Source organism: Pinus tabuliformis, chromosome 7, assembly GCF_031772625.1.
Source record: "Pinus tabuliformis cultivar Carrire ecotype Pingquan chromosome 7, CPIR1, whole genome shotgun sequence".
Lineage (NCBI taxonomy): Eukaryota > Viridiplantae > Streptophyta > Pinopsida > Pinales > Pinaceae > Pinus > Pinus tabuliformis.
Window position 1 is genome coordinate 1,479,659,062 of NC_142293.1, and position 13,571 is coordinate 1,479,672,632.

Here is a 13,571-nt window from a genome sequence, read left to right on the forward strand (position 1 = left end):
GTCTGTTAATAATAATCATAAAGTGGACCTTAAAACTATGAAAAGGAAAAGTAGGTAGAAGGTGGTGCACAAAGAGCCGGTGTAGTTTAGCCATTAAACTATTTGCAATCTTATTATTATTATTTTATTTGGGGTATATACCCATTATAAACTTTCTTCATAGGATTAATCTGCTTATTTATTGAAAAAGAAAAGAGTGGGATATGTTCAGAAAAATTGATGTCCAGTCAAGTTTAAATAGATATTTGATTTTATCAATTTCTTAGATGTTACAGCAATGGTCAGTGGGACCCAAATCACAATGAGTGGACCCAAATCACTATGATTGGTATGAATATAAAAATGAAAACTTAAAAATCTAGAACTACAGTTGGAACAGGGTCCAGGGATTGCTTGAATCTCTTCATGTGGAATTTAAAAAATATGCCAACAGACAAGAAAATATTTTAAAATGTTGTTATCATGGAAACCATATTTGGGTTTGATTCATTGTTGTACAACAGAGGACAACAGGGGTGGCAACCAGTTTGTGGCTGGAATTAGTTTGGATAAATTTAAGGGAAAATGGAGAGTATCACATGTCCCGGAATTTTACGTACAGATGGATGTGATTCAATATGTAAAATTTCAATCTGGTGAATATTCTTATATATCAAACAAGCTGTTTTTAGTGAGATTTTTGGGATGTTTTTTAGTGGGGTTTTCAGGTTTAATTTCTCTAAAATCTGGCAGAAATTTATTGAAATCACAAGCTTGATGGGTAACCCCTGCACAATAAAAGTTCTTTAGAGGTTTCTGAAGGCGCTAAATCTATATATATAATCAAAAAATCAGTTTAAATAACACAAATCAGTATTTCACTTCAATTTTTTTGTCGGATTTCGACCCCGGAAAGTCCAAAATATTGCACTAAAAACAACTCCTATATCAAATTTTTAACCCCAACTGGAGGAATCCAAATGTGGATTATATGGAAATTGTTTGTAAGAAATATAAGAAGGATGGGATTGGTTAACAATTTTGACACAAAATGGGGTCACCACTACAATGTAGTGTCTATACATTTTGAATGAATGTATGATATATGAAAGCATCAATGCCTTTTACTATTTTGTTTGTTTAGGAATGGAAGGCACACAAGTCTCTTCTATGTAGGTCCGCTGCAATACACCAAGAATCTATGGTAGATGACTGCTTTAGAGGCTTTTTCTCTTTCTACTTCCTTGTCTTCCTGTATGTGAAGATTTCTGGTGAATAAATTGAAACCCTTATACCTATCGATATGTTTCCTTATGTCTCAAGGTATCCATGTTATTACTAGGAAACCCTTGAAATCCGATCATTCTAATAAGATTTGACTTTTTATAAAAGGAGGACATAGGGGTGGGCTTTGATCCACTTATGCGTGCATGGGTCGTGAGGGAATTGATATAATCTCTTTGGATGTAACCACATGTATGGTCACATACTCAAGGTTTCCCTTGGCTTTCAAGGTAAATGGCCATCACGAGAATCTAACGTTGCCCAGTGCTAAAAAGCTCCTCAATTTTCACCATTGGATCTAACTCTTTTGGGCTGTTATGCAAATAGATAAATATTAGTTATTTTCGAGTTATTGGTGTGAATTTGATATTGCTATCATGCTGTAAGAAATTTTGGTTATCTTTTTCAGAATGATATGGTTAAGGTAACTTACTTTGCTAGGCCATATTCTCTATGATGTGCACCTTGTAACTACAAAACCTGTTATACACATATAATACTTAAATGTATACATTGAATAGTTTTTGTAAAGTGAAGTGTTTTAGTGAAAAATGGTGGTTGGAAATCCATGCTTATATATGTTTTCCTTTGGTTAGACTACCTTTTGTTAATTTATTTCATCAATGAAGACTTACTGAACTTTACTCATAGCATGCTCATTGTGACAAATTTAAGTCAACTATTGAAGAGATTGAAAGGGAGGAAGCAGCATTACTTGAGGATCTTTATTCTACAGATCGAAAGTTTGCAGAATATTACAATGTAATTGTGTGAAAATATGTAGTTTTCACATTCAGTATGTAGAATTTTCTAAAGCTGACTTTATTACTTTATATAATTTATTTAAACATTTTTTCTGGAGGTGCACAATGTAGTTTTTCTTATTGTTTTTCAAGTTTTCAGTCGTTCAAACATTTTAGTAATTGTATTTCACATCTCTGTGATTTTATGATGTTATTTCAAACATGTCTTACCGTCCAATGTAATTTACATGCCTTACCGTGCAATGTAATTTTTTGTTGTTATTGGAGATTTAAAATTTGAAATCTTATTTGTATTTCTGTTTGACATCCACATGTTTGTTGGTTTGTGCATTATTTTCTGTTTACATCTCTAATTCCTGTGGGTTATTGTTTTTCTTCCAGTTTTTGGAGCAAATACTTGGAGTGTTACTTAAGTTAGTTAAAGATTTCAAGCTACAACACCAGCATCAATATGTATTCCATATTTACTCCGTGTCTGCTATTTTATTTTATTTTTTTCCATAGAGAGACCCGTAATTTCATTCATATTGAAATGATTGAATTTACATTCTGCATATACACTTCATCAGTGTATTCATATAAAACCTCGACAATAACAACATTTAAAGGACCACACCTAAATCTGTCTGTTAATATTACTTCAAACAACAATTTTTGTTCTTTTGTTTGTAGTGCATGTGAGACTAATGTTGCGAGGCCACTATTATGATATTCTGTAACATTCATTCCTCGACATTTATTTGTCATGTGGGATGGGTTGAGAAAAGCCTGGCTCTGCAAGAGATGTGAGACAATGAATGCCAAATTAAGGTTAGTTTTTTTTTTCCATTTCACTTGTTGGCCGTCTGAAATAATTGTTATTTTGTTTTTTTTCTGCATGGAAAATTTCATAGAGAAACCTTGGGCACTTCTGTGCATTTCATGGATGGTACCCACTATTAACCTGTTGGCGCTGATTACAGTGATGGACCTAGGAGAAATATCAATTGAGACAGAAAATAGGGGCAGCCAGTCTCGGACTCCAAGACCTCTGCATGAAGCTCAAAGCATTAAACCACTCGAGATATCCCACTGGGCTATAGTGATTGTTATTTGGTTATGTGTTATGGCACTGCAAATGGTTTTAATAGAATTTGATTTAGAAATCAAATTTATATACTATACATTGCTTCTATAAATCTAGTCATTTTGCTTATGGTCCCGCTCTTTAGCTACATTGATAGGTGCCAACTCCCAATAGTTTTGTCCCATGGATAGAAGAAATTGTTGAATGTTAGATGTTTATTTTTTCAACACCTGAAACATGTCATGATAGAAAAATAGTTAGAGGGATAATGTACAATGTGTATGTACTGAATTGACTACAAAGAATGTGATGATCAAACCATGATATTATCTATGCAGTAGACAGTCCTGCATCACTGGGGAAAGTTAATGATGTCTTATTCCAAAGCTCATGTTTATGCCTCCGACAGTACCCAATCAAACACATTAGATAAGTCCACACCTGACCATATAACCACTAGTAGTAAAAGCTTTTGCACATAAGTTAGGCATTGATTATGATGTGAAATGAAGAAAAGCAAGTTGGTTTTAGTGGTGGCATCTTAGCTCAAATGAATGATTTATCAGGGGAATGCCAACAGTTCCTTTCTAAATGGAGCTTTAGTCTTCATGCTATAGCCCCAAGGGTCCATGCTAAAAGAACAAAATGTACCTTATATGTAAGCTATAAAAGGCATGGTAGGGACTCAAGTAGGAACCCAGAGCTTGGCTCATGATGACTAATGAGCACTTTATGGCAAATGGGTACAGGATAACTATAAGTTAGACCAAGAAATACTCGAATTCCTCCCAAGTACACCTCCAAATTAGCCTAAGAAGCACTCTCAATCTTCCCTAGAACTGTTCTAAATCAATACTCTTAAGTATTTGCTACAGCTCCACAGATTTCATAAGCTTGCAAAATATTAACGAGAAAAGTGTGAGGCATATAGAGTGGGCCATCTAAACATAGGTTAGGATTAGGGTTTAGGACAGGTTAGGCACTTTGGTTTTTCGTTCTTTTTTTTGGGTCGGGGGGTGTTATCCCTCATATTTGCATCAGGGTGACCACATTTTCTTCACTAGATTTCCCCAACATTTTTGTTGATGCTATACACATTTTATTGAACATTTAACTCTATACTAATAATCGCCTTTCTTTGCATCTTTGGGGGAAATTGCTAGTTTTAATAAGTTAAAAATATGGTCTACATGATTATAGTTTTTATAAAGATTATAGATCATATGTCAATTTTTTTAGTTAAATTAATGGCTATAAATGTAGTTTTCAGGATTGCCATAACTCTTCACCTAATTATTTAAAGTGTGCTAGCTCAATGGAAGAGTGCCTGCCTTACAAGCAAGAGGTTGGTGGTTCGATTCCACTGTGTGCTAACATGAATTGATCAACAATTTTGTAGTTTATTTTTAAATAAATATTTTTTATATCGATTTATTTCAATGGTGAGATATTTCTGGATTTATTGTTTTATATTGTCTCTAGAGAGACAAAAATGAAATTGTGTCCTAAGAGACGATAATGTTTGTGTTATATAATGTCTTTATAGAGACAATTTTTTAAGACAATAATCTTTAAGACGATATTTTTTAAGACAATAACTTTTTAGACACCCGCTTAAAGAGAATATTTAAGACAATACATAAGTTTTTTTTTGTCTTAAGTTAAGACAATTTACTCAAAAATTGTCTCAAATATTGTCTTAAAACCCCACTTTATGTAGTATTGTACCCATGGTAGAGCAAAAATCCTTAAGAAGCCTGAGTTGCTTATTAAGATCAGATGGGCACCTTGCGAAAAGAAAAATATCATCAGCATAAAGAAGAAGGATGACGACTATCCTAGCTAAGATCATGCCATCACATCCTGCTTCCTCTAAGTAGCCTTTGAGCATATCGATGTAAACGCCAAATAGGGTAGGGGAGAGGGGACAACCTTGTTTAACTCAGATGTTACACTTAATATCATTTGACCACCCCTCATTGCTCTTTAGTTTGGCAATTACATTCTCGTATAACCTTGTAGCGGCAACTCTCAACTCGAGAGGAAACTTTAGCTCTTCTAATCTATTCCAAAGGTTGTATCTAGGAACCATATCGAAATCCTTTCTAAAGTCCACAAAGCAACAAAATAAATTCGATTTATCATTACGACATTCCTCCGCAGTGATCCTAAGCGTAACAAGGTGGTCTGTCGTGGTTGTGGTGGTGGTGGTGGTGGTGGTGGTTGTGGCCAAGAGATATATATTATAAATTCTATTCATTAAAACCTAAATATTATTTAATAATAACAACAATGTTATTATTATTTTAATAATACTACTAATAATAAACCTAAAACATTAATATTATAAAACTAAGGAATTAAATACTAATTAATAAATCAATAATTAATTAATTATAAATAATTAATAAGGAAAATTAATATTTAACAATTAATATTATAAAACTAAAGGATTAGATACTAATTAATAAATCAATAATTAATTAATTATAAATAATTAATAAGGAAAATTAATATTTAACAATTAATATTTATTTAGTTAATAACTAAAATATCTTAATAAATATTAATCAAGTTAATAATTAATTGATTAATTAATAATATTAAATAAAATTTAATTATTAATAACTAAATTGTTATATACCTTGAATTTTTAATATTAATCTCAAAATAGTTATACTTATTCTTATTATTTAATTACTAATCACTAATTAATAATGTTTATATAATTTAAATTTTTAATATTAGTCAAAGATGATGATTATTATTATTATTATTATTATTATTATTATTATTATTATTATTATTAAAAATAATAATAAATCTAAAATATTAATATTATAAATTTAAGAAATCAATAAATCTATAAAATTATTATGAAAATTTAATGTTTTATAATATGATAATTATTTGATAATATTATTTTATCAATATTAATATTAATATTAATATATTTATCAATATCAATATTCATATTATTTATTTATGAACATTAATATTAATATAAATATTAAATCTACATCATTAACTTAATATTTCAATTATATTTACTAATGTGATTTTTTTATTTGCATGTGATTGATGTCAACGGATATGAATCAGATTTATTTAAATAAGTATGATTTTACTGAATATATTCATAAAGATAAACACACAGGGAAACTAGATAGCCCACGGATTTTAACGAATGCGAATTCACATCAAACATAACTCCAATGTTCGAAGGACCGAAGTGAACAGTAGCATATATAACAATATTATTGCACTGAAATCCCCCGACAGCTTTATTACCCACCAATTCTGCAGGAGTATAAACTCACCTGATACATAAATCCAGCGTTCTGTCTCACAACATCGAAACACAACACACAACAAGACCAACCACAACACCTACTATCTAAATATTATTATTTTAGCTATCTTAAATATTAGAAATTGTCCCAAAAAGTATAAAGAGAGACCGATAGGATTATTAAATTGGAATTGTTGAATTTTTCTAGAAGAGTTAATTGGTTTGTGGAAGTCTTTGTTTTTTTGGACTCGATTATTATGCAATTACTTTTCTTTGGATGTTTTGTTTATATCTATATTACAAGGAACACATTGAATGTCTTATTTCATTTTAGTGTAAGTTAATTACCCAAAATCAAGAGGTTAAGTTAATTACCCAAAATCAAGAAACCTCTATAGATGGCCAAGCATATACGAAGCTTGCTAGTGACCAAGGTAATAACCACCATGACTATTCCCTAGCAATATATTTCATTGAAAACCATAATTGTATATTGCATTTAGAAAGTCAAAACATAATAAGCAAATGTACCGTGTGTAGAACATAGACAAACTGCTGAACAAGTTGCAGCCTATTAAAAGGCCTAATCTTGTTTGGATTTTCTCATGGGTAATATTCTGGGCAGATTTATCTGTCTAGACCTAACTCAAGGATGTCTAAAAGATTTGATTTAGTAATTTCTCAATTGAAAAGAAACTTAACCATAGAAACTATTCCTTTAAGTTTTTACTAGTTATTAATATGTGTAAAAATAAATAAATAAAATAAAAATAATATAATATTATAAACTTGAAAATTTTGGAAGATTTTATAGTGATGGTTTTGATTTTGTTGGACGCTGATTCATAGCACATGCTATTGTGTTAATAATATTTGACTAAATTATTAATTATTTATATATAATATTGATTAAAAATTATGTATTACAGCAACATAAAATTGGAGTTGACAGAATTGTAAATTGGTGTAAATTTTTATTTAACACAAAAATTAAAGTGATTTTTCCAAGTAATTTTCCAAATAAATCTATTGTTTATTTTCATTCTGTAATTTTTCTTACAAATTATTGTTCGAATCTAAAATTTAAATTAACAAGCAATTATAGTTACGAATCCACTGCATCTCATATATTGACTAAGCTTTTAACACGAGTGTCATTTTTCTGATTATTTTCAAAGGCGCGGTACGTAAAGCTGCATTAATAAATCTAGCCTGACAATGTTGAAAATATGGCAGGGACCGGGATCGTCATTAAAGACACTACAGTCCCTGGAAATTTTCCCTAGGTCGTCATCGAGAGTTGACTTATGAATGATAGCGATTAAAAGATCAGGAATTGGTTGCCTTCCTTGGAGAAAATACAGAATAGAAGATGAGAATGTCGACTTCAAAAGCTGCAACGTCAACATCGAAACACAACACACAACAAGACCAACGACAACACCAGCCGCCTCCTTTCTAATTGCCAGGGGGTGGTGATGTCAGCTTCGCTCTCCTCGCGGACAGGAATACAAATAACTCGGCCCGATCGGGCAACGCATTTTTCACTTTGTCGGCTTTACAAAATTGGTCAGCCCATGCACTTAATAGCGGCGTTTTTTGTGTGTCCATTAAAACTATATTGGTAACCTTCTCGACCGTTTGGATGAGTACCAATAGCGCGCCCAATGCGATGTCAACCAACCCTATCCCATCTCCTCCAAAATACGCTTTTCCGGTACTTCGCAACACTTCCTCCAACAAAAGAAGGTTTGCCACCGATTCTTCCACCGCTTTCTGTTGCTCCTCACCCTGGCCCCTGAAAGCTCCTACAATACTTGGAATGACCTGCAGCCACCAATACTTCATATTAGACACGGAAATACAAACCAGTAATTCAAACTTTCAAAATCCCTAATAGCAGATAACGAAGTAGGAATGCATGCAAAGCAAGTTAAATAATCTGAGCAGAGCACCCAACAGCTAACTTGACCAACGGCTAGTTTGACTCTAGGACCGGGGACTCAAACTAGCCGTTGGTCAAGTTAGCTGTTGGGTGCTCTGCTCAGATTATTTAACTTGCTTTGCTGGATCTGTTTCTTCAACTTGTCCTGACGATGAACCACACTAGTTGGTACGAAACCGGTCGACAAATGATATTCTTTGTGATTTTCGCCGAAAAAAAATCTCCCTAACTTGATATGGATCACAAAATCCTGAAGTCTATTATAGAAATGCATGAATTACCTTATCGTCTATGAAGGCAGCCCAGAAGCGGGCAATGGCTCGGTCATATGGATCTCTGGGCATCAGAAATGGCGCTTTACTGTCCCATGCCTCCTCGATATATTGCACAATAATCATGGATTCACAAACAGGCTTGCCGTTGTGGATGAGCACTGGAATCTTCTTGTGAACAGGGTTTGATTGCAGTAGCAGCTCGCTTTTATTTTGAATGTCCTCTTCAATGAACTCATAATGGATCCCTTTAAGAGCAAGTGCTATGCGAACCCGCGCCACGAAGGGACTGCGAGTCACACCTAACAGCTTCACTTGCCCATCTTCTCCACAACCCTCCATTGTTATGAAATCTGTTTTTTCAAATGTAATGCGTTTCTCTTGCATATGTGTACCTACCTCTGGTATCTCTAGTGTATTATATATAAGTTTCACAAAACTTGTGCCGCAAGTCACGCTTCACCAGAGTGCCAATGGGGCCTTGGCTTCCACTCGTCTTTGCCAATTGGGTGGAACGATGGGTAGCTTCAGGAGGCCCGCCACCTGTGATCAATAACCTTCAAGAGGCTGATGCAGATACTAATGGTCTGCATAATCCCGCTTGCACTCGCTGTCTAGATTCTTTTTTAATTGCTATTATTTTTCAGGTATAGAAAGATTTCGCATCATCGACCTATTATATAAATTTTGAATCAATTATAAATTTTTTATTAAAATTATATTTTTAAATTATTAAATTTAATGGCATGAAAATTTGTATATAATTTTAATTATTAATATATGTGACTTGAATAAATTTTTAAAATTTTATATTAAAAACTCTAAATATATAACACCAAAGTGTTCTGACGCTTTATCTGTATCTTGAGTCAAATCTAAATGTTTTGATCGCTCCTTGAAATAGATTCCGTAACCAATAAAGTCATCAGTTTGTGGTCCTTGAAATTGATTTTGTAAGCATTGTATTATAATGTGTGGAAGTTCGTAAGCAGTGATATCATTAGCAATTAAAGGTCTCCGTATTGACATCTTCATCCACTCTCTTACTTCTTCACTTACCGTCCACGGTTTCTTTAAATGCGTACAACTTATTCTTTAATTAGATATAGGGAAATTAGATATTCTTAGTTTTAATATTTTACAAGGGACTTCATCCATAACTTTTTAATTTCATGAATCTCTTGGTGATGAGACATTGTTAATTTCTAAAAAAAAATTTAAGCATTTAAGGAGTTTAATTTCAAAGAAGATTTATAGAAATTTAGTGACCTCATCTCTTAATGTGGTATGGGGCAATTTTTTTCTTTTTCAAATAACTAAAATTACATTGTAAAGAACAAATTAATAATGACGAGCATTAATTACACTTTGGAGGAAGTAGTGACTTAGTTACCTAACTAGCTCAAGACAACTAAGAATTTATCCAATAGTGAGAGATTGAAGTCTCTTGTTCATATTCAATTGTTTGCAATGTATTGGATTGGTTGTACAACTTTTCCATGAAGTCTCTTGGTATTTGGAAGAGGCTTAAGAGGGTGGCACACGTTTCAGCATCGATGACTAATATTCATCCCATGAAAAGCATGTGGACAACATGGATGGAAATCATAGGGGTTTCTTATCCAAGTGTAAAAGAAGGTGGTTGAGGAGCTAAAGAAAGTAGGTTCCCACTACTCAACAAGGTAATAAACACATGCCATGAGGAAGCATCACAAGGCCTAAGACCATTGCATATTATTTGGGGTTTCTATGTAACGGCCATTGACATTTGACATTCAACCTATATGTATGTGTTTGCTTAATATTTTTGAACTATATAAGATGGACGAGATCATTTGTGCACATTTAGTCCACGGGAAATGTGGAGTTATCAAAACGCATCTTTGTACATCTAGTAAAATGACAATGCACGACTATCATGGCTTATAAAATCAAAGGAAATTGGCTCCAATCCCCATCATCTGTGTCCTACTACTCAATAACAATTTGAGCTTTGGAATAAAATATAGGAACCCTGTCTCAATCTATAAAAGACACAGCGAGATCTACGGAGGCCCGCCAAAGGCATTTTTGTCCATACGCCTAATTCCGACAAACTAGAGTTGACCTAACGAGAACGGAAAACTATGTAACGGGTCGCATCAGCGAAATATATCAATATCTTATCCGGCCAAAAGAAAACAAGAAATTGCATTTTCATTACGGTCACTGACTCAAGATCACAACAGGCTATTGATAGCAGTTTTACGACAGAGCAGGTATCACCTTACCTGTAAGGTCCTCGAAGCTGCGGTGTGGTTGGGCACCGGGTGACCGTGCACGAGCGCGCGACGGGCGTGCGATGGTGTGACGGGCGAGTGCAACGAACCAGGCATGCGGAGAAAATGTGATGTTTCTGCGAGCTCCTTGCGACGAAACAATGAATGATTACGACACTTGTGGAAAAAGTGGCGATGGTTTATACCATGGTTTGAAGGGCTGTGCGAGGGGTTGGGCAACCTATGGGAGAGCCCAAGGCCGACTTGAGTATGGCGTGCAAGAGGGGTGAGTGGGCAGTCGGCTGGGAAGCCCACCCACACACTAAAACATGTATATATGCTTAAGCGTAGAGCGTTCAAAGGCATCATCGCAGATCACTCTATCCATATATTGGAGCATTCTCTATCCATAATAGTCCATGTTCATGTTCAGTTCCTCTATTTTGAAATTCTGTTACGAAATAGTAATCAGATATTTTTCCAAAGAATGTAGTATCTTGACATATCATTCGCTTTACAGCATTAATTCTATGTCTATAGTACTGGCTACATGTGACTGGATATTTTCTTATAAGGTAGTCAATGTCATCATCTTCTAATATATCAATAGCATTTTTACTTGCTTTATTTCTAAACAATGTGACCAGTGTATCTACTAATGGTTTCCATCGATGTTCTGCACTTGTAAATGTCACAAAGAAAGTTGGAGGTCCCAATTGTCGTATCATTGCAAATATGTTTTTCTTAATTTGTTCCAAATGATCAGAAGATATGCGAATGTTTTTGAAATCTATGTATCCAATATCAGATTTCAATAACTTTTCCAAATTTGCTCGATACTTGACATCTTTTGCTAATATTTTCCTGCCTTTTAGTTGTCCTTTTCTTATTCGTACCCATATGAAAGAAAGCACTTTATCAATTATTATTCGCATTGTCTTGAAAAACAAATTTGTTGTATGATATGAGAAGTCACCACTTACTTGTAACAATTCCCATTGTACAATTTTTTGGTAGCTAAACCTATTTGTGATGTCGTGATCACGTGCATCGCCATAAAATAATGTTGGAAATTTCATTTCTTCTGCATATTTGTCCTTGAAAATCCCCAGTGGTTGTTGTCCTTTAGCAGGTGCTACTTCAATAATCTTGTCTTGCAAATCGTAGATGCGTTGTGACTCTATTAATCCATGCACCAATGTTTCAGTAGGTGCTTTGTTATTTGCATCACTGTCTGTATCACTTGAACATTGTCGCTGTTTGAATTTTGTACAATGTATTCATTATTCTCTTGTAAAACATGGGCCCAATTCTCATTTATACAAATGTTCTTAGCGTTATAAAGACTTCTAGAACATAGTTCATTCAATGCTTTCATGACAATAATTGGACGTACTTTACCTGTTTGGTATGCATTTTTGTATTGCAGTCGTCTTTTTAATGCAACTACAATTGTCATTGTATCACTTAGATATTGTGGCAATGCTTTTTGCACAACGTCCATATGAACCGGTACATTGATAATTGATCCTGTTAAGCCAATTTGTGATCGCCTATATCCCCATTGTCTGATTTGTGCAAATGAAATTCTCAATGACAAAAGTCTTTCTTCTAGATCTGAAAGTGTATTTACAGTTGGCAATGGAATGTTACATCTTATTTGTTCAGGTGTTGCAAATTGTGGAAGCTTTCCATTCTTGAGTGCTTTTTTGCAAGCAACACATATATTTTCATTGCTGAAGGTCCTATTGTTCAATGTCAAATTCATATGCTTTTCTTGCAACTCTATAGTGAAGAATCTGATATTTTTTGCAAAATGCAATCTGGTACAAACTGCACATGTATTCCTAGGCGTGTCTTCGACTTGTTCCATATAAATCTGTACTGCATCTTTCTTTCTTGTCATTCTTGACTTCTTATTAGAAGATGCTTTTTTGCATATGTCATTGCATTTGCTTCTTGTACGTATGAATTGCTTCATTTCGTGATAAGTAAGCTTATGACACCTGGGCAATTTTTGTAAGCAAGATGCTATTTCAAATTCAATCTTGTTATTGAGATGTATGCGAGGACTAGATTGTTGATTTTGGAGTACATGCTTATGACAAAAGATGTTATCATTGTTATCTACATCACTGCATTTTCTTTTTGTACGTATGAATTGCTTCAGTTTATGATAATTGAGCCTACGATGCTTAGTTGGTCGCATTTGTTCTAAATGAGATGCTAGCTCAAATTGAATATTATTGTTAAAATGTACTTGAGATATACATTGTTGTTTTTCTAGTAAAAAACAATCAATGTTGTCAGGCACAATGCATTGTAATTTGAATTTGTCATTGTCAACATCTATTATTTCTTGCATCATTTCCAATTGCTTACCAAAGTTGCTAATGCAAGAACTAGGTTGTTGATTTTCTAGTACATGATTATCACAAAAGATGTTATCATTGTTATGTACATTGGTGCATTTGCGTTTTGTACGTATGAATTGCTTTAGTTTGTGATAATTGAGCCTACGATGCTTAGTTGGCTGCATTTGTTCTAAATGAGATGCTATCTCAAATGCAATATTATTGTTAAAATGTACTTGAGATATACATTGTTGTTTTCCTAGTATATGCTTATGATGCAATTGATTACAATCCTCTTTTGCTTCCATGTACACTTGTTGAGAATTATGAACATATTTTTGTATCATTGCGTGGTAG

The 13,571-nt window shown here is 33.6% G+C and overlaps 1 protein-coding gene across 1 annotated transcript; it reads right to left on the reverse strand.

The window, feature by feature from the left end:
- Positions 1–7,603: 7,603 nt before the first annotated feature.
- Positions 7,604–8,983, reverse strand: LOC149253424 (glutathione S-transferase U15-like). The gene is made up of 2 exons (XM_089456834.1): positions 8,612–8,983; positions 7,604–8,212 (listed from the first exon to the last, which is right to left on the reverse strand). Exons 1-2 carry the CDS (start codon positions 8,942–8,944, stop codon positions 7,844–7,846), a joined length of 702 nt encoding a protein of 233 aa, XP_089312960.1. The 5' UTR covers positions 8,945–8,983; the 3' UTR covers positions 7,604–7,843.
- Positions 8,984–13,571: the final 4,588 nt, after the last annotated feature.

What these genes read in the sequence shown, in the direction of transcription:
- LOC149253424 (XM_089456834.1), bottom strand. Translation starts at nt 8,944, where the DNA reads ATGGAGGGTTGTGGAGAAGATGGGCAAGTGAAGCTGTTAGGTGTGACT. An exon ending in CTGCCTTCATAGACGATAAG is followed by an intron (nt 8,213 to 8,611) that starts GTAATTCATGCA and finishes TGGTGGCTGCAG; the next exon opens with GTCATTCCAAGTATTGTAGG.